Source organism: Oreochromis aureus, linkage group 23, assembly GCF_013358895.1.
Source record: "Oreochromis aureus strain Israel breed Guangdong linkage group 23, ZZ_aureus, whole genome shotgun sequence".
In the NCBI taxonomy this organism is placed as follows: domain Eukaryota; kingdom Metazoa; phylum Chordata; class Actinopteri; order Cichliformes; family Cichlidae; genus Oreochromis; species Oreochromis aureus.
The window spans coordinates 7,134,335-7,161,790 of record NC_052963.1 but is presented as its reverse complement, the minus strand read 5'-3'; the positions used below and the strand labels follow the sequence as shown (position 1 = coordinate 7,161,790).

The following is a 27,456-nucleotide window of genomic DNA, read 5'->3' as shown; positions in this document are numbered from 1 at the left end:
TTATGAAGTAAAATCACAGTGATTTTATAGGTGGCAAACAGAAATGCTGAGAATTGTGTCCTAATGCTTTCTGATCCAGACCTGATGTGCACTTCATCTTCTTGGGACTGCCTTCTCTCTGGGCTTCCACGCTGTGTTTGGCTCTCCTCCAGTGGAGTTCCAAAGCTGTTCAACCTCTCTCTCAAGATACTCACTCACACATACATCACACTAATCCCCTACCTGTGAGTGAGTTGAGCAAAAGAGGGATTGAGGTTGACTTACATCACACGGACAGATCCTGCTGAGCCTTTCAACTCCAGAAAACGGTTACAGAACATGGAGTGTCAGGCTTTCTAACATATTTTAATGAACTTGAGTCAAAAAGGCTGAAACTTTCATTAGCTTTTTATTTATTTACTTATTTCATTTCAATCACATTAAATTAGAATAGAAGTATGTTCATTTAGGAGTGAGATAAAAGTGCTCAAATAGCATCTGTGTGATTTGTATGTAAGATTTTAGCTTAACAGCCTCAGTTACCACATCCACTGAGCCACAGCTTCCCTAACAATTGGCTGCTGCTTCAAATGTGACTCCGCCTCCATGAGTGACCAACTGGTAAGTAAAATGACCAAAGCCAGAGGGACCACCTAAAAAGAGGGAGACAACATGATACAGCCGTTTAGTTCCTCTCTCTTCAGTCATTCAGCTCTTTATGTGATGACCCAATCCATACCAGAAACCAGATTTTTTTCAACCATTTGGGTCATTCTACATAAAGTCATTTACTCAGTTTAATTCACTTTTATTTATATACCGCTAAATCACAACAACAATATAAAGCGCTTTATATTATCAGTTAAATACCCTACAATAATACAGAGAAAACAACAACAGTCAGACAAAACCCCTATGAGCAAGCACTCAGCGACAGTGGGAAGGAAAAACTCCCTTTTAACAGGAAGAAACTTGCAGCAGAACCAGACACAGGAAGGGGCAGCAATCAGCTGTGATTGGTTGGGGGTGAGGGGAAGAAGAAGTTAACTTCTAAACTTTCTTCTATGTCACAAGCATCTTTGGATCAATGGACAATCTGACGACGAGCAAAATCAAGCAAAGAGATGAGGAGTGCCACAGCAGTTGGCACTTCCCCTCTGAAATGGAGCAAAATGAGTAAAAGTGAATGCGATGCAATCCCAAGAGAAAACTATCACAGGCTGAACATATAGCGAAGCAACAAATTGCGACGAATGCCTTCCCTCATCCTGAGATCCTCTTCATTATAAGGACTTTGATAAAAACCTCCAACATATTACACAGAACACATGAACAGCAATATAGTAGTTTTCACAGCTATAGGCTAATTTCACGAGTGTCAAAATAATATTATTATTTTAAAAAACGGTTATTTTTAAATTCTAAAATGTGTTTCAACATATGTCTGTAAAGCTTTTTAAAGCACTTACCCATAACTGAAAGAGGTAATGACAGGAAGAAACCTTTTTTAAATCGGGTTTCTGGTACGGATCTGTCAGCAACATGCACACCATCTCTTTACCTTGGTGCTGTTTCTGGCAAAGCACGTGTGTGTGGTGATGTCAGAGGATGTCATCTCCACTGTCAGCATGTCTACTCGGTAGATTGCCTTTAAAAGAGCTTCCTCACAGTTTTCCTCTGGACATGCAGAAAGCTTCTGAAAATAGAATGATTTAGCCTTAATTTACCTCTAAGTTCTAGTAAGTTAGAATCTTCTTTGCTGAATGTGCTGCACATAAACAGGAAGAAAAGTCAGAAGACGGACTTATTAAAAAAAACAAAAACACTTTGCCCTGTGGGTTCCCATCATGTTGTTTATTGGTTACTAGTTATGGTATAAGACTAAAAAAAAGGCATATTGTGAAAATAGTCAATAATGATGAAAAGGATGGACCACAAACAGTACACCCTGTAATGCAGTGTTTAAGCTTTGTTAGCGTTTTACATCACAGTACCTGGAGTAAACGCGTGGCCCTGCGGTACAGTTTAGTATTGGTGACCTGCAGGTCAATCATGTGGTTCTGGTATATCTTCCCCTTTAAGACGTGAGCTCCAGTGCTCACAGCGTTCAGCACCAGCTTGGTGGACAGCTCCCGCTGCTGACACAGAAAAGTTATTGATTTTCCTTCTCCTGCATTTATAAAAACCACAGTGAGAGGAAACATTAAAGAAAATAACCTGCCATCCAAAATAAGATCTACAGAAGCACGAAAAATTGAGAATCAATAAAGATGAGTTTTTTTTACACTCCCTCCATCCACTGTATTTATCTCTTTATATGGGTGCAAACATCTCTAAGGAAAGAAGGTGGCAGAACAATAATGGCAGAGCATTTAACATTATATTATTTCTCATGCTTCAGTGAGTTGTTGGGCTAATGTGTGTCAAAGTGTGTGTGTATACTCTACCATATGCTGCAAGGTCCCTGAAGCAAGTGTTTCTCGAGGCCAAGTTATCTTTAGGGTAGATAAACACAGTTTTTTGATGTCATCCTGCAAAGAAAAGATAAATCAATAGCTGGCTAATACACCATTAATACCCACATTAATACCCAAGTACAGTTGCTATAAAGGTTTGTGAACCTTGATTTTTGTATCAGTTAATGCTAATATGTTATCTGATCTTCATATAAGTCACAATTATAGCCAGACACCATCTGACTACACTATACCCAGACACATTCATGATCACTCATGGTTCAGGCTGGAAGAACTTAGACGTTTGTATACAATACAAACCCACTAATGTCCCACAGTAAGCTGAACCACGACCAGTAACCATCAGCAAGCTTCTGGCACGATTCGGGCTTAATATTTGATCAGGCTTCCAGGCAGAATTCATAGAGTTCATTTAAACTGGTAGATTTCCTACCACAGACCTGACAGCACAGCAGATTAGTGCTGTTAAACTAATCTTTTTTACACCGGGAAAGAGAAACTACCAGTTGTAGTCCATCATGATCACTAACGAGAAGTTGATAGGCCTTGGTCTTGTCAAGTTGAAAGACACTTTAGAACCTTCGGCAGCAGCTGTTAAAATATTTAAGTGAATGTATGTTGATATTTAAGCTCATATGTATACTTTTGACTCAGTTCTTGTCTTTGCTTTTTCATCAAAGATGTTTGCTGTGCAATCATTCTGCCCAGGAAAAAGAACATTTAAAATAAATCATTAAAAGGCTAAAAGGACCATGACATCCATGAACATGATGAGTGGATGTAAACCTCTGACCACAGCTGTATTTGTCTAAAACCTCCAAAACATTCCCTCAAGGAACTCCTGAGACATTCAAGGTTAAAGTACAGGTTTGAGATCAAAGTGTAGAGATGTACTGAAATTTCATCCAGGTGTTCCTCAGATGTTCCCAAATTGGAAATGGAAAGGAAAGAGAACCTGAACACATAATGCCTCTAACAACAACTGTCACTGGCACATCCCAAGTTTGCAATAGAGCACTTTGGGATGTTGTTCCGTTGACAGATGAGAAAAAATTTGTTGTGATACCTCAGGGCATGGAAAACCTGCAATTACTAAGGGAACAACTGATTTGACAGTCTATAAACATAGTTTAAAGAGGACTTTGAGTGCAGCAGTCAATAACTTGAAACAAAATGGTTAATGAAAGAAGAAAATTCATATTTTTAAATGCCAAAATACTGATGAACTGAAATAGTTTTGTAGGTCTGCTACATAAGCAGAAATGTGATGGAGGTTGTTATGCTAAAGAAGGTCTTACAACATCTTGGCTCATGCCTAATGTCAAAGCAATGCAGTTAAACCTTGAACAGGTGTTCATACATGCAGTGCGCACAGCAGTGTGCATGTTTGTAAAATCCCTCAGTCAGCACTGTGTGTGAAACAAGATTCAAGATTAACGTGTGAACACTTGACCTCACTGTAGGTTGAGTGATTGTCAAGTCACTGCCAAAATGAAAAACAGAGCTTAATTTTTAAAATGACACTTAGTTTGGGCTGAACATGTGCAAGCTTTATGTTTAGCATTGAGAATAATAGTGTAGTTTGTGTGTTATTAGTTTAGCTAGATCCTTTCTGTCTCTAATTGTGACTCCATAAAGATCAGACCATAATATTGCAGTTCCAAAACTTCAGACATCTACTTGTTGTAAAGAAGCTGCTGTGTCTCCATCAGCCTGGTGATGAACAGCATGGAGGTTGGGCGTCTTTTCTCTCACTCTGCGGGCCATGTTCCCCACTTCAGTGGCATCATCTGTGGAGAGAGGCTGTCAAAACACTTGCTGCTCCGGAAAAAATCCAAGTTACAAACAAAGCACCGTCTCACCGGGGTGCGTGTAGATTAGCAGCACAGTGTCCTTATCAGTAAGACACGGCAGGATCAGATGTAGGAAGTCCTCATGTGCTATGGAGAACTTGGGGCCCTACAGGAAAGACATAGTTTCAGAGAAAACTATGGTATAGCCAGGACCACTGAAGAAGAAGAAGACTGATATTAGCATCTCTCTGCTCTGTCACGTGTTTATAAGGAAAGCAAAGGGCAGCGTGACCTCAGCACAGAATAGAACGGGCAACGATGACAAAAGATGTGGAGCTGGGCTGGAGGTGGGTTGCAAAGTGGCGTGCAGCAATAACAGCTGTGGAAAGCTGTTCACCGAGGCGTGCCATGGTTCCACTGTTTTGGGGGGTTTGTATTCTTAGTTAATATTTGAGTTTCAGTTTTACTGTTTTTACACTTCAGAGAACTTTGGGGGTTTTTTGTTTGTAGAGACTTTGAATCTTTTTTATGATTTTAGTATGTATTCTAGTTTTTGGTTCTCTCTGTGTTATCCATGTCTGTCACTGTCATGTCTTAGTATTTATTTGTTCAAGGTTAATCTTTATCTATTTAAGGAAATTTGACTTCCTCCCTTTTCCCTCATTTCGGGTTTTTCTCTGTATTAGTGTAGGGTCTTTACCTTACAATATAAACCACCCTGAGGTGACTGTTTTTGTGATTTGGCCCTTTAAACTGAAATAAAATAAATTGAATTCAACTTTCGTTCTCTTAGACTGCCTCCTTGCCTCCTGTATCTTGGATTTTGGGTCCTTTAATAAGACTTAATGATTCACACAGTTTGCAAAACTGTAGCAGTATGCTATATCACATTTACCAGTTAAATGTGTAGAAGGATCTCAGATGATGCAGGCTAAGTTTGGCTATGTTCCTTGTATTCAGATTATTTTGCTAATACACATTTATGACTTGGTGACTTGGTCATAAATGTCAGTAGAAAAAAATCTGGAGCCACAAGTTCGGTCTTGTAAGACGAAATACTACCTGGGGATCCGCTGAGGCTGGGATGCTAGGAAATCAAGAGTAAGTCAGAACTAGTCAGTGACAATAGCCCTTTGTACTACCTGCTAGCTAAATTTGTGGCAATAGGCACCTCAACATGCGCTTGCTAGCTGTAATGCTTTAATAGATATGTTATTTTTCTGTTTTCTACATTAATCTTGCTCATTTTTTCCCATTATTTTCATCCTACTCCGAGGGGGACACAAAGAAGTGGTTGTATTTTAGTCAGCTAATCTATGTAGAATGAATCCTAACTGGGGACCTAGATATGGTTCTCTGTTCAACATTCATATAATCCCTACCCTGAAACAGGTGAATGCTGGAGCAAACATGTAATTTTATGTCTAAATGACTGATAGAGTGCCCTGTAAGTCCTACCGACACTGATACGAAAATCTAATTAACACCAACAAGCAGTATAATTAAAAGAAAAAGATTAAGGAACATTGAGCAGATACAGCAGCGTGTATTTTACTCTAATCCTGCTCTAGTTTAAGTCACACTCTGCAGAGACAGATGTGTCATTACATGGTGCACAACAAGACCTGGATGTTAATGTTAATTGGATTTTACAGGATTTCAGACATGTTATTACTTTGTGTGGCCTTGTTTCAAACCCACAGACATGTTAGAACAGAAATCTCCATGCTTGCAGTCAGCTGGTAGTGGCAGGATTTCTGTAGAAAAAGAATCTGTGCACTTCACTGTGAATTTACTGATCATTGTGTGAAATGAAAGATTTGATGCAGTAATTACTTAATCGTTCATCTTTTGTCTAAACAGATGTCATTACATTGTTTTCTTTCACACACCAGTGAAGTTAAGGGGCCGTCATTGTTATTCAGCTCTCTGTATCCTCCGCTGATGAAGCCTCGAACATCTTCATAGTCTGTGCCACACACACACACACACACACACACACACACACACACACATAGTTTTCATCACTAGTTGCGATGCGAAACAAAAAGAAAAAAAGACATTTTCTTTATGGCAGTGTAGTTTGGCTCCTAATGAGGACATTGCACTGCACTTACCTGCACCAAATGTGGGGGTACACTCACTGGCATCAATGAGGCCCAGCAAAGCCAGCGAACCCCAGCCCAGGTAATACACGTGCCTGCTGCACCGCAAACTGAAACACAGCCAGACTTAACAGCTAGAACCAGTGTGCTGCTATAAATCAACATACTCCGTTTTTTTTGTCAGTGAATTTCGAGGCGTCAGTTGAAGGTGTCGGATGAAATGTTCTACCTCTGTCCCGCTGCCTCCACCAGAGCAGTGATGCCGTCAGTCTGAGAGTACGTGACATCCAGAGTTCTCTCATATGCTTTCATGTGCTCCAGAACGCCACTATTGAACAGACACAAAAACAAAGCACAGAGCGCAGATTTTTCTGTGTCTATCATCATGCCAAACAGATTCTCTTTTCTGTAATGACCTCTAGAGGTCAGCAAAACCCAATAAAACACGCTGTGGTGTCCTCCAATACACATAACAGCTTTTCTGCTTATTCTCAACTTGCTCGTGATCTCAGCTTCAAGGACAGTTCAATACATTTATGGTGGGTTATGAGAACATGAGCAGATACTGAATTGATACATGCAACTGACAAGCACACAATGTGAGTTATTGTGAGTAAAGTGTGGTTATGATGGAGACCCAGAAGTAACTGTACATTCTGTCTTTTTATTATGAAACTATTTTGGTTTAGCTGGTCTTATATAGTCTTCCAATCAGTATCAATCAATCAAAAATGATCTGATTTACTAAACTGTGACAAAGCTCTTATATGTAATTAAACAAATCTATATATCAAAAGCTCTTCTATATTTATGTGTATTTTCCATTCATAAGACGTGACCCTAATAGGGATCATAGGTTATAAATGTATCCTCTAATACTTGAAAAAATGAAGTCTTTTGGATCCACAGATCGCCCCCTAGTGGATATTTTAAATGTATACATTTAAGGTATTTTGGCTACATTTTCAGACTCAGACGATGGTGAGCCTGAAGAGACACCAAAGGCTGAATTTACAGCAAAAATTATCCTTTTATTTAAGCAGGAAATAAGTCAACTAGGCATGTGTCTAAGCCTAATCTACCTACTGGCTTAGTCCACTAGATGGACTAGTGTTTATTTATACCTAGGTGTGTGTTTATGGATAGTCCACTAGAGAAGTGTTTCCCAACCACTGTGCCGCGGCACATAGGTGTGGAAGATTATCTGGTTCCACCTGATTAGTACTCTAAGCCAGCCGTCCCCAACCTTTTTTGCGCCACCAACCGGTTTATGTCCAACAATATTTTCACAGACCGGCCTTTAAGGTGTCGCGGACAAATACAACAAAATAAAACCAGTAGCGCTAACAAAAAAAAGAAGATTTATTCATAACACACAGGAAAAGACCTAGGGAAACCAAGTTAGCAATAAAAACGATAACAAAATAACGATAAAAACCGCTAAAAACCCTGAAAACCATAAATTTCACACCCGAGCCTCGACTCTCACGGCCCGGTATCAAACTGCCCGGTACCAAACGACTCACGGACCAGTCTCTGGCCTGGGGGTTCGGGACCGCTACTCTAAGCGACTGGCGTGAATAACGGGCAGAACAATTACATTCTCCTCCACTAGAGGGCAGTACAACTACCTGCTCTAAATGAATGGGTTGCCACCTGACAGTAAAACAGAAGAAGATGAAGAAGAAATTACATAATAGTGAGATGATGCAGCACATAATAGCAATAGATAAATATTTGAAAAGAAAAAGTAGCCAGTCTGACCTGGGCCCTGGAGAAAACTCCGACCCAGATGAAGGCCCTAGCATGAGTGGTGATCAGAAGAAAGCAAAAAAGGTATACTGGGGACAAACTGAGCCAATTCCACTATGCCTGGTGTGAGGGGAAAAATTATCAATATGTTTTTTGTGACATTTTTGTTTGGTGGTGTGCTGTGTGATTTTTCTAATGTGAAATATGTGCCGTGGCTCCAAAAGGTTGGGAAACGCTGCACTAGATGGACTAGGCCTAAACATATTGAAACCCAGTGCTTACACGTAGTCCAAAATGTATGCTCACTTAAAGCTTACACGCTGTATGTTATTTATGTGGTCTGTGTATTTGATCGAAATCTAATGTTTCATTTAGTAGAATTTCTATGCAACACAGGAAACTTCCATAAACATAAACTGTCAAACAAATGACACAGACTCAGGAATTTCTAGCAGATGAGAAACACGGCAGTTCATCCCCACGCCCCGAGGCCTAAGGAAGGCTTTAATATGTAGCTGGTGATATATGAACCAGTGGCACTGTCATCTAAATCCTCACTTGTAGGCCACTTTGAAGTAGGTATACAGTGGTCCCTCGCTATAACGCGGTTCACTCGCTGATTTTTTGGGGGCAATTTTGCATGCTGTTTTTTTTTTTTGACAGTGCATTGTGTTCTGCGCCCTGATTGGCTGTAGACCATTGTCAATCAATCTCCTCCGTGCCGTGTCTCCTGTACAGTACAGAATGTGTTCAGCTTGTCAAATTTACATAAATCTTTGATCGCTAGCAGTGTGACTCTGAAGTGCTGTACTGTATGTTTGTAAGTTTTCTCCCCAACAAACACAACAAAAACGTTTTGCAGCGTCAAAGGCAGCTGCGGGTGACTTTGGTTTCATTCTATAATACTGGACTTATTTTTCCAGGAAGGTTTGAACTTTGAGGGTGTTTAAACAAAAGAGAAAAGTGTGAAAATGTTCACGCCTGTCTGAGAAAAGTGTATAAAGTGTGTAGTGAGGGGTTTTACAGCCTTAAAACATCTATAATAATTGTAAAAAATAAAGATGGTTACGTCGCGGATTTCACCTATCGCGGGTTATTTAAGGAACGTAACTCCCAAGATAAACGAGGGACCACTGTACCTTTATCCAGTCTTGTGGCACACTTGCAACAGCAACATGCACAGAATTAGCATGTTCATGACATTACATGGCATATGACGCATGACATATGTCTTCCAGCTTACTTATATGTGATAGGTGTGTTGGAGAAAGTGGCAGCATGAGCAGCAGAGAAGGCAACTTCCAGGAGAATCTTAGTTGCACTGCCTCCCTTCATCCTGGAGGACCCACTGATGGCTTCTGGCTGAACAGACACACACAGTCACCAGCCAATCATAAACACACCGCTCACTTACTTTTTTGAATATAAATGCACATCGACCGTAATGTGTAGGACATCAAGTTCAAAAGGTACAAGTACCCCAACTGCTGGGTTAATGAGGAAGGCCTTCTGGCTTTTTGCAAGTTCTTGCATCCTTTGTACCACACTGTGAAACGTGAAGGTACAGTCTTGTATGGGCTCATCTCTACATACATAAAGACAGTTTGTTTCAAAGACAAAATGGATAGTTATTCACAACTTATCACATATCATACATTCATTGCAAATATTTAAAGTCCTGTACCTGGCCTGATGTGCAGGGTTGAAGCCAACCAGCACAGGCGTGTAGACTTCAGGGTGCTGCATGCAGAAATCCAGCTGCCCTGCCACAAATGGAGCCTATGGGGGCAGAAATCGCACACACAAGAAGTTATAGAGTTGTGAACACCAAAACTCAAAGGTTGATCTCGAGTTACCTGCAGGTTGAATTGTTTCTCAGGTATGAGCAAGGTAAACCTTATTTGCTATACACTATTCAAACTCTGACCTCAGAGCTGAGGCTGACTTACAGACAGTCCACAGGAAATGCCAATGAACAAGACTCGCTTCTTTCCCTCACACACCTGCAGAGAACAACATGCTGTGGTCAAAATGCTCTCACAAAACACAAATCACACACTCCAGGATGTCCCTGACCTTCTTCAGACTGAGCACGCCTAGTCTGGGGTCGTCTTCAGGAGCCTCTTGGGAGGAAAGCAGAGCTCTGAGGACATGAGCATAAAGGAAAGGTGACAGCATGTAATCATAGAAGGAAAGACAAAGCACATTCTTGCTCTTCTAAAATGAAAAGTTGGACTCTTAAGTCATAGAATTACACTTTTATTATTTTTGCTGAAAGCTTTCTAATGTTTGCTAAAGCCACCAAAAGCTACAGTTCATACCAGAACATGTATGTGTGCATATGTCAGGTTAATTGCAGGATTTTAATCAAGCAAACAAATTGCTGCTGGTTATATTCTGTTTACACAGCCCCAACTCACCTGTCTCCTCCTGCAATGATGTATGAATACACTTTACTTTGGTTCAGCTGACTCAGTGCTTTGTTGAAGCCTGACTAACAACACAAACAGACAATAAACACACAATACAGGAAGCATTTTTTTTTCCATGAGCAAGAGAGATCTGATCACATAATTTAATTAAGAGCCATTTTCCTCATATTACTGGCAGGGTCTGTTTCATTCTGCTCTGGCTCACTGTGCACTTGATTTTCCATTATGAACGTTCAAGTAACTGATACGCTTTCCAGAGGCCTGAATGGCGCAGAGAGTATTTCGGGACAACTTTTACCGAGATCAGGAAAGCCAGCCGACCAGAAGTGCCACAACCGCTCATCACAACACAGCTCTCCTGAGGATCCTGTTAAAGACACAAAAGACACAATAGCTTACGCCCGACTGACCGACGCAAATACAGATCCAAATATTGAGGGAGGAAAAAAAAGGCACCTTAATTATGACCGCCACCCTTTTAGCAACCTCCATTAAGGTTTTCACCACTTGGTCACTCAAAAGCCTCTAAAATGAGATTTAAAGAAAGAAATTCTCAAAAGGAAATTTTGAGAATACATTTTCCCATCATGAAGGCTAGTACTCATATACCTGGTAGGCCGTTCCTGCCTCTTCCTGGAACATCTGAGAATCACAAAGTTGTAACATCTTCACAATGCTATAGGCCGAAGCTTGGTCGATGTCACGTGTCAGGGGGTTAGACTTCTCTGAAACAGGAAGTGAAGGCTCATAATCTGCAGACTAAGAAACAACAAATTAGACTGACGACTAACTGACTTGAAGGAGCACCAAGGCGCGATAGCTGTGACTGACCTCAGGCTTGTATAACTCTATGAGAAAAATGGCCCTCTGCCTTGACCCTTCTGATGAGTTTATGAGTTCAAATCAATCATTTCAGCTCATGGTGTATAAAACATGTTCATTTTATACATGCCGGCCAGTCTTAGTGTGACGGTATCCTCATTGACTAACAACCTGTGATTAATAAGTTGTTAGCAGTTTCACAATCACTTCTGCCTCATGCTGGTCACATCCAGTTTTCAAACATCAAGATGGCGGCGGTAAAAGTTCTCATCACTAAGCTTCACAACAGGACTTTTATAACTTTTATAACTTTTATGACTTTAAAAAAGGTGACCAAGTAGTTAGGTCCATCTTTTATACGGTTTATTGCGTACCAAGAATAAATAGATGGCATGAAGCAAACTATGTTTACCTGAGCTAGCATAAAATGGATGAAGCAAGTAAGATCCAGCAGTCAACTACTTTAGCTAGCATAAAGTAGCTAACATGAAGCAAGGATGAGCCAAATGGGAAGAACTTAAGGTTGGTTACCTTAGCTAGAATAAATATTGTAAAATGGCCAAATTATTCATCTGACTCTGTCCTACAGTGCTGTGAAAAAGTATTTGCCCCTTCCTTGATTTCTTATATTTTCCACATTTGTCACATTTACTTGTTTCAAGTCATGAAACAAATTTTAATATTAGACAACTCTACTAAATGCAAAATGTAGTTTTTAAATGAAGATTTCATTAATTAATGGAATAAAGCCATCCAAACCTACCTTGCCCTGTGTAAATAAATGTGCCCTCCAAATCTAGTAACTGGTTGCATCACCCTTGGCAGCAAGAACTGCAATCAAGCATTTGTGATAACTGGCAATGAGTCTTTTCCATCATTTTGCGGATTTTTTTTAATCCAGCCACATTGGAGGTTTTTTAAACATCACGGGTCTATTTAAGGTGATGCCAAAGTATCTCAATAGTCCATACTTTGGCTTCAAATCATTGTCTTGCTGCATGATCCAAGCGTGGATGAGCCTCAGGCCATGAACTGATGGTTGGACATTGTCTTTCAGGATTTTCTGGTAGAGAGCAGAATTCATGGTTCCATCAATTACAGCAAGTCATCCAGGTCCTGAAGCAGCAAAACAATCCCACACCATCACACTACCACCACCAATAACATCTCAGTAAGATGTTCTCTTTATGAAATGTTGTGTTAGTTTTACACCTGATGTAAGAGGACCCAAACCTTCCAAAAAGTTCAGCATTTGTCTCGTCAGTCCACAGAATATTTTTCCAAAAGTTTTTTTTTTTTTTTTGGGTAAATTTGAGGCGAGCATTTGTGCTCTTTTTGATCAGCAGTGGTTTTCACTGGTTTGGAAGTCTTGATTTTTGAGTTAGGCCTGCAGTTCTTTAAATGTTGGTCTGGGTTTTTATGATCTCCTGGATGAGTCATCAATGCACCCTTGGAGTAATTTTGGTCAACTGGGCACTCCTGGGAAGGTTCACTACTGTTCAAAGTTTTTGTGGATAAGGGCTCTCACTGTGGTTGGCTAGAGTCCCAAAGCTTTAAAAACGGCTTGGTAATCCTTTCTATACTGATAGAGATCAGTAACTTTGTTTCTCAGCTTTTTATTTAGATTGTGTCTTCTTCAGTTTGTCTGTTTAAGTGAACTTTTGATTCATCAGGTCTGTCAGTAATCAGGCCTGGGTGTTGCTAGTGAAACTGAACTCAGCTTTCCAAACAATGTGGTTAATCACAGTTAATTCATGATTTGACAAGGGGTGGGGAGGCAGGGCTGGACTGGGACAAAAAAATCGGCCCGGGCATTTTGACTAGAGACCGGCCCACCAGGTATTATAGGAAAAACCATAAAGCCTTTGAATGAAAACAAACTCTGTTGTCACAGTGATGTACACCGTCTTGTTGGTATATATGTATCAGTCTAATAAACTTAAACCTACACCATCCTCCCTATTCTGGTATTCTAAACAGTACCCGAAAGTAGACTGTTTGGTCGAGTTAACCTCCTGAACTATCTACAACACGTGGTGAAAACCTGAAATTAAGACAGAGAAGACTAGAGGTGAGACATGATCATTACTGATTACTGATGACAGATTTAGATATATTTTCATAAACCATTCATTTGCCACATCAATAAACAGCATGGCAGGGCAAAATATTTTTTCTAACATGGCAACCTTTAAAAAGTGAAAGGAGACAGAAAGAGGTGAGAAAGAATAAAACTTCATTGACTTTTTGATGGCATTTTACACAGTACTGGTACAGAATCTAGAAAATGTGGGAAAATAGTGGCATCATATACAGTACTTAGCTACTTCTGAAGAAATTACGATGGGACCCTGAAAAAAAATTACTACGTACAAAAATGGATTTCTATACATTTTACATCAGATGAAAACGTTTGTTGTAAGATTCAGATAATTATTTAATAAAAGCTAGACATTTTAAATGAGAATAAGAAAGAAAAGTATTTCTTTGTGCCCTCCTTTCCCTGTTAATGGAGGGGGAGAGAATGAGAGGAGAAGAGGCAGCTGTGCAGCAAAGACACAGAATAACTCCAGCTTTGTGTCTTTTTCATTGTAGCTGAAGTCCGGGACAAACTGTGTTCGTTTTCCCCTCAATACGAAACGCACAATATTTTCTCTGAATACGAGACGATTCCGTTTTTTACGGGACGGTTGGAAACTCTAATAACTAACCTTATAAATAAGATAAAACAAGTTCAGCATCAATAAAATCATAGTACCCGCCCAGCAGTATATAAACTCCGTCATGCTAGCTAGCACGCAGTACGAGTTATTGTGACTGACTGTAAAAAGTCAGCATAACGAAAATAAACTCCACCTAAACTTGGTTTATATCTGACCCAGATAGACTGCAGGTCATAACTTCTTACCTGAAGTTCAGTTCACCGCCTCGTGTTTCTGCTCCTCCTGCCAATTGAGTTATTTTTACACATCTCCCAGCATCTGGCCAATCCACCACCTTTCAGTGTTTATACCGTTACGGGAAAAAAAAAAAAAAAAAAAAAAAAAGAAAAAAAAACCCCATCAGCCCATAAAAACGAAAAATTACCATCGGGATGGTGATGCCCGATGGCCAGTCCAGCTATGTGGCCAGTCCAGCTATGCTTCCAGGCACGTTAGTCACACATTGAAACAGACTGACGTGCAGAGGTACAAGGCAGCCCAGGCAGAGAAATGTTGCTTTTAGACTTTGCGACTCGTTTTATTTCTCTATCTGATAAGAAAACTATTCAATCAGATAGTTATTTGTGGTGAATGAAATACGGTTACAGTTTCACGAAGTTTTAAGCACCAAATCCGAAATCCACGAACTACAATATTAAAATCCAAGATTCTTCATTACTTTATACAGAAAAGCTTGACATGGTATGCAAAAAACAACAACAAAACCCCCCCAAATACAAATAAACGAACAAAAAGTTTTGTAACTGTCAGTTTCCTTTTAAAATTCTTAGTGTGAACAACATTACACAAACAACCACGTGTGTGCGCATGCGCGCACATATTCGAACGCCTCGATCCCTTGTGATTCGGTAACTTTGCTTTGATCCTTCCTGACGTGGCAACTTTGCTTTGATCCCAAAACCCATAAATAGGAGCGCTCACCTATTATACTTTATGGCTTGACATTGACCTGACAGCAACTAAAACCCTTTCGAGAAGTTTTGAGAGCATTTTCTGACAGAAACCAAAACAAGTTCAGTTTTGTTTCTAAACCAATTCAGAAAACAAACAGACACATTACACCATGTCAGCCAACCCATCCTTCGGCTCAGATGAGCGTAAAATATCTGAAGGGACCATTTTGGGAGATCACCACATGGTAGAGTCTTTCCTTGGAGAAGGAGGCTTCGGTGTTGTAACCAGGTGTCGCAATAATACAAAAACAACCAAATTGTGGCTATTAAAGTCAACAAGAGCGACCCTGAAATTCTACAACAGGCAAAACAGGAAATTTTCATCCTGGAGCAGCTGCAACGCTTGGATCCAGACAGGTGCAACATTGTTGAATGGCACGGCTATTTCCTCGATGGAGCGCGTATTTGCTTAAATTTTGAACTCCTCGATCAAAGCCTGTGGGACTACATAGGGGGCTGGAATAACCAGGGTCTCCCAATAAGAGAACTCAGGCCAATTTTGCATCAGATCGCAAATGCTCTGTTCCACCTGGGTTCTGTGGGAATAGTGCATGGTGACCTCAAACCTGCCAACATAATGGTTGTGAATCGCCATGAGTCTCCTGTCAAAGTCAAACTTATAGACTTTGGCATCGCATGTAACACTTCTGCAGTGATTACTGGTGGTACTGTGGGGACAATTGGTTATTGTGCACCCGAGATTATGCTTGGCACTCCATATGATGAAGCAATTGACATGTGGTCTCTGGGGCTGGTAGCTGTGGAGCTTGCTACAGGGGTGCCTCTCTATCCTGGGGAAGACGATTATGATGTTTTGAAATTCATAACTGAAACTCAGGGTCAGCTACCAGATCATCTTCTAGAGTCTGGCTTGTACACTAATTGCTACTTCATCGAAGATAACTACTACGAACAGCGCTGGACATTTAAGACCAAAGAACAATTTCAATACGAGACAAATTATCAATCCAAGGAAACTCGATATATAAAACTTAAGTGTCTCGATGACCTCGAACAACTACTGAAGGTAAGGCGAGGACCTGAAAATGGCCAACCATTATTTGTCAGGCTAATCAAACAGATGTTGGCCTTGGATGCAAATCAGCGCATAACACCCTCGGAGGTTCTGAAGCATCCCTTTTCAACACTGGCCTCTCAAGGAGTGCCCCTGTACTGACATGAATAGCACAGGGGAGAAAACCTTGTGGTCTCTCAGCAGCCTTCAAGCTGGAAAAGTCAAGGATCGCAAAATTCAACTGCAGTTTCCAAAACTCAGTTGAATATCCTCAAAAGGACATGTCAACACCTCAGCCAACCCATCTTCCTCTGAAGATGATCTTGAAATATCTGAAGGGACCATTTTGGGAGATCACCACATGGTAGAGTCTTTCCTTGGAGAAGGAGGCTTTGGTGTTGTAACCAGGTGTCGCAATACAAAAAACAACCAAATTGTGGCTATTAAAGTCAACAAGAGCGACCCTGAAATTCTGCAACAGGCAAAACAGGAAATTTTCATCCTGGAGCAGCTGCAACGCTTGGATCCAGACAGGTGCAACATTGTTGAATGGAACGGCTATTTCCTCGATGGAGAGCGTATTTGCTTGAATTTTGAACTCCTCGATCAAAGCCTGTGGGACTACATAGGGGGCTGGAATAACCAGGGTCTCCCAATAAGAGAACTCAGGCCAATTTTGCATCAGATCGCAAATGCTCTGTTCCACCTGGGTTCTGTGGGAATAGTGCATGCTGACCTCAAACCTGCCAACATAATGGTTGTGAATCGCCATGAGTCTCCTGTCAAAGTCAAACTTATAGACTTTGGCCTCGCATGTCCCGCTTCTGCAGTGAGTCCTGGTTACCGTGTGGGGACGGTTGGTTATTGTGCACCCGAGGTTATGCTTGGTATTCCATATGATGAAGCAATTGACATGTGGGCTCTGGGGCTGGTAGCTGTGGAGCTTGCTACAGGGGTGCCTCTCTATCCTGGGGAAGACGATTATGATGTTTTGAAATTCATAATTGAAACTCAGGGTCAGCTACCAGATCATCTTCTAGAGTCTGGCTTGTACACTAATTGCTACTTCATCGAAGATAACTACTACGAACAGCGCTGGACATTTAAGACCAAAGAACAATTTCAATACGAGACAAATTATCAATCCAAGGAAACTCGATATATAAAACTTAAGCGTCTCGATGACCTCGAACAACTACTGAAGGTAAGGCGAGGACCTGAAAATGGCCAACCATTATTTGTCAGGCTAATCAAACAGATGTTGGCCTTGGATGCAAATCAGCGCATAACACCCTCGGAGGTTCTGAAGCATCCCTTTTTCAACACTGGCCTCTCAAGGAGTGCCCCCTGTACTGACATGAATAGCACAGGGGGAGAAAACCTTGTGGTCTCTCAGCAGCCTTCAAGCTGGGAAAGTCATGGATCGCAAAAATTCAACTGCAGTTTCCAAAACTCAGTTGAATATCCTCAAAAAGGACACGTCAACACCTCAGCCAACCCATCTCCCTCTGAAGATGATCTTGAAATATCTGAAGGGACCATTTTGGGAGATCACCACGTGGTAGAGGCTTTCCTTGGAGAAGGAGGCTTCGGTGTTGTAACCAGGTGTCGCAATACAAAAAACAACCAAATTGTGGCTATTAAAGTCAACAAGAGCGACCCTGAAATTCTGCAACAGGCAAAACATGAAATTTTCATCCTGGAGCAGCTGCGACGCTTGGATCCAGACAGGTGCAACATTGTTGAATGGAACGGCTATTTCCTCGATGGAGAGCGTGTTTGCTTAAATTTTGAACTCCTCGATCAAAGCCTGTGGGACTACATAGGGGCTGGAATAACCAGGGTCTCTCAATAAGAGAACTCAGGCCAATTTTGCATCAGATCGCAAATGCTCTGTTCCACCTGGGTTCTGTGGGAATAGTGCATGCTGACCTCAAACCTGCCAACATAATGGTTGTGAATCGCCATGAGTCTCCCATCAAAGTCAAACTTATAGACTTTGGCCTCGCATGTCCCGCTTCTGCACTGATTCCTGGTGACCGTGTGGGGACGGTTGGTTATTGTGCACCCGGTTATGCTTGGCATTCCATATGATGAAGCAATTGACATGTGGGCTCTGGGGCTGGTAGCTGTGGAGCTTGCTACAGGGGTGCCTCTCTATCCTGGGGAAGACGATTATGATGTTTTGAAATTCATAATTGAAACTCAGGGTCAGCTACCAGATCATCTTCTAGAGTCTGGCTTGTACACTGATTGTTATTTCATCGAAGATAACTACTACGAACAGCGCTGGACATTTAAGACCAAAGAACAATTTCAATACGAGACAAATTATCAATCCAAGGAAACTCGATATATAAAACTTAAGCGCCTCGATGACCTCGAACAACTACTGAAGGTAAGGCGAGGACCTGAAAATGGCCAACCATTATTTGTCAGGCTAATCAAACAGATGTTGGCCTTGGATGCAAATCAGCGCATAACACCCTCGGAGGTTCTGAAGCATCCCTTTTTCAACACTGGCCTCTCAAGGAGTGCCCCCTGTACTGACATGAATAGCACAGGGGGAGAAAACCTTGTGGTCTCTCAGCAGCCTTCAAGCTGAAAAGTCAAGGATCGCAAAAATTCAACTGCAGTTTCCAAAACTCAGTTGAATTTCCTCAAAAGGACACGTCAACACCTCAGCCAACCCATCTTCCTCTGAAGATGATCTTGAAATATCTGAAGGGACCATTTTGGGAGATCACCACATGGTAGAGTCTTTCCTTGGAGAAGGAGGCTTTGGTGTTGTAACCAGGTGTCGCAATACAAAAAACAACCAAATTGTGGCTATTAAAGTCAACAAGAGCGACCCTGAAATTCTGCAACAGGCAAAACATGAAATTTTCATCCTGGAGCAGCTGCGACGCTTGGATCCAGACAGGTGCAACATTGTTGAATGGAACGGCTATTTCCTCGATGGAGCGCGTATTTGTTTAAATTTTGAACTCCTCGATCAAAGCCTGTGGGACTACATAGGGGGCTGGAATAACCAGGGTCTCCCAATAAGAGAACTCAGGCCAATTTTGCATCAGATCGCAAATGCTCTGTTCCACCTGGGTTCTGTGGGAATAGTGCATGCTGACCTCAAACCTGCCAACATAATGGTTGTGAATCGCCATGAGTCTCCCATCAAAGTCAAACTTATAGACTTTGGCCTCGCATGTCCCGCTTCTGCACTGATTCCTGGTTACCGTGTGGGGACGGTTGGTTATTGTGCACCCGAGGTTATGCTTGGCATTCCATATGATGAAGCAATTGACATGTGGGCTCTGGGGCTGGTAGCTGTGGAGCTTGCTACAGGGGTGCCTCTCTATCCTGGGCAAGACGATTATGATGTTTTGAAATTCATAATTGAAACTCAGGGTCAGCTACCAGATCATCTTCTAGAGTCTGGCTTGTACACTCATTACTATTTCATCAAAGATAACTACTACGAACAGCGCTGGACATTTAAGACCAAAGAACAATTTCAATACGAGACAAATTATCAATCCAAGGAAACTCGATATATAAAACTTAAGTGTCTCGATGACCTCGAACAACTACTGAAGGTAAGGCGAGGACCTGAAAATGGCCAACCATTATTTGTCAGGCTAATCAAACAGATGTTGGCCTTGGATGCAAATCAGCGCATAACACCCTCGGAGGTTCTGAAGCATCCCTTTTTTCAACCCTGGCCTCTCTAGGAGACCACCCTGCACTGACATGAATAGCACAGGGGTATGAAACCTTGTGCTTTCTCAGCAATCATCTGATTGTTGGGGTTGCCAGAACTCTAGGGAAGCTAGCAATTCTTTTTTTTAAAAAAAGCCCAAAATAATAACAACAACAAAAACAACCAATGAATATGGTCTTAAAATTAGGCACAATTTGGCTTAAATTCCATTGATTAATCTGTGGAGCAGCAGTCAACTTACCATCACATCAGTCCTTCAATCAGACCTACAACAACTGTCTTCCTTCTCTCACCCCAACCGGTCGCAGCAGATGGCCGCCCCTCCCTGAGCCTGGTTCTGCTGGAGGTTTCTTCCTATTAAAAGGGAGTTTTTCCTCCCCACTGTCGCCAAAGTGCTTGCTCATAGGGGGTCATATGATTGTTGGGTTCTCTGTATGTATTATTGTAGGGTCTACCTTACAATAATACATATGGGGGTCATATGATTGTTGGGTTCTCTGTATGTATTATTGTAGGGTCTACCTTACAATAATACATACAGCCTTGAAGTGACTGGTGGTGTGATTTGCTGCTATATCAATAAAATTGAATTGAATTTGTTAGATTTGTATTGTGATTGTCATTTATGCTTAGAAATATCTACTTATATTCTTAGAGTTTTATAATTAGGTGTAGCTTGGTAGAGGTTTGATCCTTAATAGTCTGCAAGCTTTGTGTGCATTCCAGAGCTCTCTGACTTTCACACCCACATTTTAGGAGCATGGGAGAGGTCGTACCTTGTCTTATTGTTTTATGGTAGGATAAACGTATCTATATCTGTTTTAGGCTAAGTGCCTTTTGTTTAGATGGACGGCTCTGGGGAGTCTTCCTGGGGTCACAGTTTGACCCCCACACACAGATACACACACACACACACACACACACACACACGGTATTCTTTGTTCACATGTATACCTATATAAGAGGTCATATGTTAATGACCCTATGCATATTCATGTAACCACAATAAAAGAGCAGTGTTACGGGGGAGCGGACGAGAGCAACTGGGGTCAAGCGAAGGAACGGCGCCTGTCCAGTTCTCTCCCGTGCACGTGAAACATAAAGAATGTTGCCTACTCGTGTCTTGCTTGCTGTGGAATTACATTGCCTTCAGCGTTCCAGCGAATAGGTTCAAGCTACAAACCTATAAGAATTCAAGATGAATTCGGAACTAATTGGAAATAAACTGGATATTAATTAATTAATTTGAGCATCAAATATTGTTGTTTGTAATTCTTTATAAATATATATAAATATAGTGCTACTCTTCTACTGTTTAAATTGCTACTGTTTAAAACTGACTCGTTTATTCATACACTTGAGCATAAAAACACACACAGACACACACAGACACACACACACACACACACTCACTGTACAGTACCAGTCAGTGCTTACATACTAGTTCTTTCCCCTACTTTTTCATGCTCACTGGTACAAATGCCTGTTACTAGAGCTAAATGCTATCAATGTACTCTCACAGTTATCGAACTGTACAAATGCATACAAAATAACGCTCACGTAAACATAACTGTGCACTAGTTTGCCCTTATTGCTGCAGTGTGTTTCAAATCACTTTGAATAAAGCTCAGCTTCTCTCAAGCTCTCTCTCTGTCTCTCTCTTACACACACACACACACATACACAGTATGTAACGTTTCAGCATCTTGTCTTGTAAGCTTTTAACTTTCTTCTGTCCAGCAATGCATATTCCAAACTTAAAGTCTGAATTGCTCCTCCTCTTTCTAGGTTCTAACAATATCTCTTCTTAAGATCTTGATTAAGACCAGAGTAAACTAAATGGATGAATGGAAACTAGGAACAATGTTCAGAGAGTAAAGTATCTCTTATTTTAAGCCTCATCTATTTAAACGACGTGGTGTCTGTTTTGTAAATCATCAACCTTTTACAGCTGAGAGGAAACAGTCAGCTGGAGGCTTCAGAAAGAGTCATCCCTAGAACTGCAACCATAGCTGGACTGGCCATTGGGCATACGGGGCATTCGCCCGGTGGGCCGATGGTTTTTTGTTTGTTAGTTTTTTTGTAACGGTATAAACAATTAAAAATGGTGGATTGGCCAATTGGTCATGATCGACTCTGGGCTGGACCAATTACAGCCGATGAGGTCGAACTTTAAAGTTCCGTATTTAGGTGTAAAGGAACGCGATTTGTCCCGAACTTCAGCAAAAATAATTAAAAAAATGACACAAAGCTGGAGTTATTGTGTGTCTTTACGCTGCATAGCTGCCTCTTCTTCTCTCATTCTCTCCCCCTCCATCTCCTGTTGCTACTTCAATCATGAAACTGATCAATGATCAGCTGATCGGCTTTGCTGTCCTTTGTTTATTCCCCACTTTGCGCCAGAAAGACGAAACCAGCGGATGTCGAGCTAAACAACAGCAGCACGTTTAAGCTTGATAAGCTATTGTTATAATTTATTTAATATGACTTTCTAGTATCAGCTGACATTTGCTGGAGCCACAGCCGCAAAGGTGCTGGTCAACACACAGTCAACACAGTTTCCCTCTTACCAGATATCCTAACCGATATCTGGTGAGAGGGAAACATGAAGATGAAACCAGGAGATGTCCTTACTGAATCATCAGAGTTATGAACTGTTTCTGAGAGACAAATAACACCAGGATCCTTTTCTACGTAGCTGACAGCTGGTAACTATGCAGGGGAGGGTCTAGCAAAGTTTTGCCAGGGGGCCAGGTAGGGCATTAACAGGGAAAGGGGGGCACAGAGAAATACTTTTCTTTCCTATTCTTACTTAAAATGTCTAGGTTTTAATAAATACAATCGAATCTTACAACCAAAGTGGTCATCTGATGTAAAATATATAAAAATTCATTATTGTATATAGTAAATATTAAGTCTACCATATGCCCTAATAAGCTATAGTACTTCTTCCTTTGGGAAGGTACCATGTGCGCAGTCTGCAATTCTGTTGCAGAAAGATGTTGAATCTATTTAATTACTGTAGAAAAATAATTGGTTTCTGTGCATTTGTTTTACCCTGGCAATAAATTAAAGTCGATTACGTCGATTAAGCATCATGAGGCGGAGGGTGGGGGGTGGTTCCCTATTTTTTTGCTGGGAGTTGGCAACCTTGTTAGTTAGGTATATGTAATTATTGATTAGGTGGTTTGATATTTCCGGTAAGTACTGTTTAAAATACCAGAATAGGGAGGATGGTGTAGGTTTAAGTTTATTAGATTGATACATATATACCAACAAGACAGTGTACATCACTGTCACAACAGCATTTGTTTTCACTCAAAGGCTTTATGGCTTTTCCTATAATACCTGGTGGGCCGTTCTCTAGTCAAAATGCCCGGGCTGATTTTTTTTCCCAATCCAGTCCTGCCTTAGACACATTGGGCTTACTGTATGTCCAGGAAGTTCTCATGAACACAACAGGCCTATGCATTTATTTAATTCTACACGTTGCATACGACAAGGTTTTTTCCCACAGTCTCTGAAGTACAGCGCGGTCATATGTGACATGTTTGTTTCCATGTTATGTGTCCATTTGTAAAAGCAGAGAGTGGATGGATGCTGCATTACAGCACAGATCAGGGAGCAATAACTTTAGGGGGACTTGAGGGAAATGAAAAGCGCTCAGTGGTGCAGGCTGGCTTTGACTAACTGTAGCAACATTGTTCTTGGCTAAATTCTCTGGCATCCTATTTGCTTATCCTAGGAGGAGCTGGAGAGTAGTGAAATACCCTGCAATAACAGATACTTAAGGATTTTCTAAGCTCATCCACTTAAATTTCACATAAATGCCTCAGTGAACGCTGGCTGAAAAAAAAAACAGTACACAGTAAGTTTACTCCTCTGTGTTTGCACCAAGGACGATTGTCTAGACACAACATGTCTTCAGTTTTGGTCGTGTGCAAAGTGAATGTGTGTCAAGTTCTTTTATATAACTGTACACGTGAGGACCTTAAAAACAATCTTAAGGATCTAAGAGTGCCCATGTACTTGAGGGGAAATGATTTGTACACTTGTTCATAGTCAGGGCTGGACTGGGACAAAAAATCAGCCCGGGCATTTTGACTAGAGACTGGCCCACCAGGTATTATGGGAAAAACCATAAAGCCTTTGAATGAAAACAAACGTCGTTGTCACAGTGATGTACACTGTCTTGTTGGTATATATGTATCAATCTAGAACTTAACTTAAACCTACACCATCCTCCCTATTCTGGTATTCTAAACAGTACTCAGCCGAAACCCAAAGACTGCTTGGTTTACCTCCTGAACTATCTACAACATATCGTGGAAACTTGAAATTAAGACAGAGAAGACTAAAGGTGAGACATGACCATTACTGAATATTAAAAATAATACATGACAGATTTAGTGATATTTTCATAAACTATTTATTTACCACATCAATAAACAGCATGGCAGGGCAAAATATGTTTTCTAACATGGCAACCTTTAAAAAGTGAAAGGAGACAGAAAGAGGTGAGAAAGAATAAAACTTCCTCACTCAAAACTTACCATCAAAACTTAATTTTGATGGTATTTTACACACAGTACTGGTACAGTATGTAGAAAATGTGGGAAAATACTGGCATCATATGCAGTACTTACTTCTGAAGAAATTATGTTGGGACCCTGAAAAAAATTACTATGTACAATAATGGATTTCTGTACATTTGACATCAGATGAAAACTTTGGTTGTATGATTCAGATAATTATTTGTTAAAAGCTAGAAATTTTAAATGAGAATAAGAAAGAAACGTGTTTTTTGTGCCCCCCTTTCCCTGTTAATGCCCTACCTGGCCCCCTGGCAAAACTTTGCTAGACCCGCCCCTGCACAGTTACCAGCTGTCAGCTACTTAGAAAAGGATCCTGGTGTTATTTGTCTCCCAGAAACAGTTCATAACTTCCCTTCAACCCTTCATCCCTCCAGCAAACATCAGCTGATACTAGAAATTAATATTAAATAAATTCTAACAACAGCTCATCAAATTTAAAGGTGCTTCTGTTGTTTAACGCGACCTCCGCTGGTTTGCTCTTTCTGACTCAGAGAGAAAAGCCGATCAGCTGATCATTGATCATTGATCAGCTGATCAGGACAAATCGCGTTGCTTTTCACCTCAACTTTAAAGTTCGACCTCCTCGGCTGTAATTGGTCCAGCCCAATCCATGATGACCAACTGGCCAATACACCACTATTCATTTATACCGTTGAAAAAAGAAAGAAAGAAAACCCCATCGGCCCATAAAAATGAAAAATCACGAGCGGCCCACCAGGCAAATGCCTGGTATGCCCAATGGCCAGTCCAGCTATGTGGGGAGGTAATTAGTTTGTTTGTTTTTTCACACATGACCAAGTAGGTTTTGATATGTTTTCCCTCTTAACCTCTTCAGCCCCAAGGGGGTTTCTGAGCTTCCTGCTCGAAAATGCAATGCCTAAATTAAATTGATTATTTCTCTGCAATTACAAACTCTGTCCTTACAATCTTGGTATCAAAATGAAGCTAACACTTGGGACATTTAATCAGAGGTGTAAATATTAAAGCAGATATTACTGTGTCAAAGTTACTGAGACTGGAACACAGAAAAAGTAAGTAGATTTTATTCTCGCCTAATTTTTTTTTGTAATTTTTAGCATATAACCCTTTTAAAAATATGGCTCAGATCATATTTGGTTCCAGAAATCCAGTAACCAACATATAAGCATAATCTATGCAAAGATTTGTGTTTCTAAAGTAAAACAGTGAAAACTACAGCCCTGTCAATATATGAATATCCAGACGTTGTAAAAATGTCCAATTTTGGCACACAATTGGACACCATGCCAGTTAATTTTTTAGGTATTAAAGAGCAGAAATTAATAAATTTTATTAACAGGCCTAAAAATACTTTATTTTAAAATATATTTTTGAAGAATTAACCACACATTTACATGTAATGCCCCTTTTCTGCTGTGCGCTTCATTGGCCTCTGGTCCTTTAAATTCTGATGGGCTGTAACCTTGGTTTCTTTTGGTCAATTTGCATGATTGACACCTCTTTTTAATCGTTTTAGCCAATAGATTCAAAGTAACGATGCCACATTCACGTCACTTCAACCAATCAGACGTTGTAATGCCAAAACCCACGTGTGTCCAAATTTATTGCATGTGGCGTCTGTCCAGTCACGTGTCTGTAGGTGGGTCTAAAATGGAGGTTGTTGACGGAAAAACGGCTCGGTAAGCCAATTTCTGTGGTAGCGCATTTGCGCAGCTGTGTTTTTGTGGTCTTCTTTTGCGGCTAATTCAGTGAATTTTGGTCTGATCGTGGTCAAACTTGCTGTGTGCAGTCAGTGATAGCCCTGGAAGCTAACCAGCCTATTTTTAACCGGTTATATGAAGTGTGAAGAATTTCTGGTTCGGTTTCGCGTGTTTAGCGAACTTCTGCGCATTTACATAACTGCTCGTTTAATCGCGGCTTGTTTTCGGTGTGTTTGGTGGTTGTAGAAATGGTTTATATGACATTTTAGCTGAGATTCTGAGGTTTCTGTGGATACCACACATGTCTGGATTCATATTTCTCAACCGGCGTTATAACCGATTAAACGTGATCTCCTCCTTTTTTGCCCCCAATGCCGGGGGCGTGGGGCTGAAGAGGTTAAATAAATGAAATCATAATTTAAAAACTGCATTTTGTATATTACTTAGGTTGTCTGATATTGAAATTTGTTTGATGATCTGAACCAAGTGTAATGGACAAAAAAAATTACTTTTTTTTACAGCACTGCATAAAGAAATGAGATGTGGATCCAGATTAGGGTTGCCAACTGTCCCGTTTTAGCCGGGACATCCCCTATAATGAGCAAAATTGGTTCCTATCCTTATTCTAATGTCCCATATATTGGCCTTTACCTGCAATGTCATTTCCTGAGCAACAGATGGCACTCTTACAAATATCAAATCTGATTTGACTGCAATTGTATCAGACGAGTGTTTGTGCCCAGTTAGTGACGGTCCCTCACGAACACCATATATGAGGAGTAATGCGTGATTCGTAAAATTACGGCGCCGTTTTGCCTCCGTACAATAGAAACCTGGCAAACTGATGCCTTTATTTGCAGCATTTGATTTGATTTTTTTTTTTTTTGCTCGTTTGTGATTTCTGTCATCATTTACTGCATTTTTCTTTATTGATTTAGATGAGGTATTGATTAAAGTGAATGCCAAAGATTTACTGTATTTTTAATGTACGAATATGAACACACAGTGCATATTTACACTATGCCCACATGGCTGTGCACGCCAGAGTCTCCATTATTTGATAGTTTAAAAGTTGGCAACCCTAATCAAGACTTTTGCACAATAATGTATCAAACCAAATCCTGTCTGTAGCTATACAAAATATTTACCACTATATTTACTGTCAAAAGCGGTGTTAATCTTCTCATCTAACTCCTTGCTGGAAAAGAAATCGCTCACTTCCCTAAACAGTCCCTCGATTTCTATAAACTTACTTCCCATTGACGTAAAGTGGAAACACCATAAGTCCAGTCTAATCCTGCCATTGTCCACTTTATCTGGCAAAAATGGTCACTGGTAACGATTTGTAGAGAAAACAGAAACTGCGAGCGAAAGGGGGAAGTGGGCGGGACCCGATTTAACTTTCCTCATCTT

General features: G+C 40.7%; 1 protein-coding gene across 6 annotated transcripts; it reads right to left on the bottom strand.

Moving 5' to 3' along the window:
* Positions 1-81: 81 nt before the first annotated feature.
* Positions 82-27,456, bottom strand: gckr (glucokinase (hexokinase 4) regulator). Of its 6 annotated transcripts, XM_039606273.1 has the most exons (20): positions 27,297-27,456; positions 11,148-11,297; positions 10,995-11,063; positions 10,837-10,905; positions 10,527-10,600; positions 10,183-10,249; positions 10,056-10,109; positions 9,791-9,885; positions 9,586-9,691; positions 9,350-9,468; positions 6,584-6,682; positions 6,367-6,464; positions 6,142-6,218; positions 4,319-4,415; positions 4,137-4,246; positions 2,427-2,510; positions 1,974-2,117; positions 1,541-1,675; positions 523-632; positions 82-222 (listed from the first exon to the last, which is right to left on the bottom strand). In XM_039606273.1, the coding sequence occupies exons 1-20, from the start codon at positions 27,345-27,347 to the stop codon at positions 219-221; spliced, it is 1,812 nt and encodes a 603-aa protein (XP_039462207.1). In that variant the 5' UTR covers positions 27,348-27,456; the 3' UTR covers positions 82-218. The 6 variants fall into 6 exon arrangements, with proteins under 6 accessions (XP_039462207.1, XP_039462209.1, XP_039462208.1 ...); XM_039606275.1 differs by lacking the exon at positions 82-222 and having other exon boundaries at positions 320-632; positions 1,541-1,672; XM_039606274.1 differs by lacking the exon at positions 82-222 and having other exon boundaries at positions 320-632; positions 1,974-2,114.

Excerpts from the sequence above, each read along its gene's own strand:
- gckr (XM_039606273.1), bottom strand. The coding sequence starts at position 27,347 with ATGGCAGGATTAGACTGGACTTATGGTGTTTCCACTTTACGTCAATGG. Across the intron at positions 11,064-11,147 it reads AGGCAGGAACGGCCTACCAG|AGGCTTTTGAGTGACCAAGT; the intron begins GTATATGAGTAC and ends ATCTCATTTTAG. Across the intron at positions 2,118-2,426 it reads CAGGGACCTTGCAGCATATG|CAGCGGGAGCTGTCCACCAA; the intron begins GTAGAGTATACA and ends TTTCTGTGTCAG.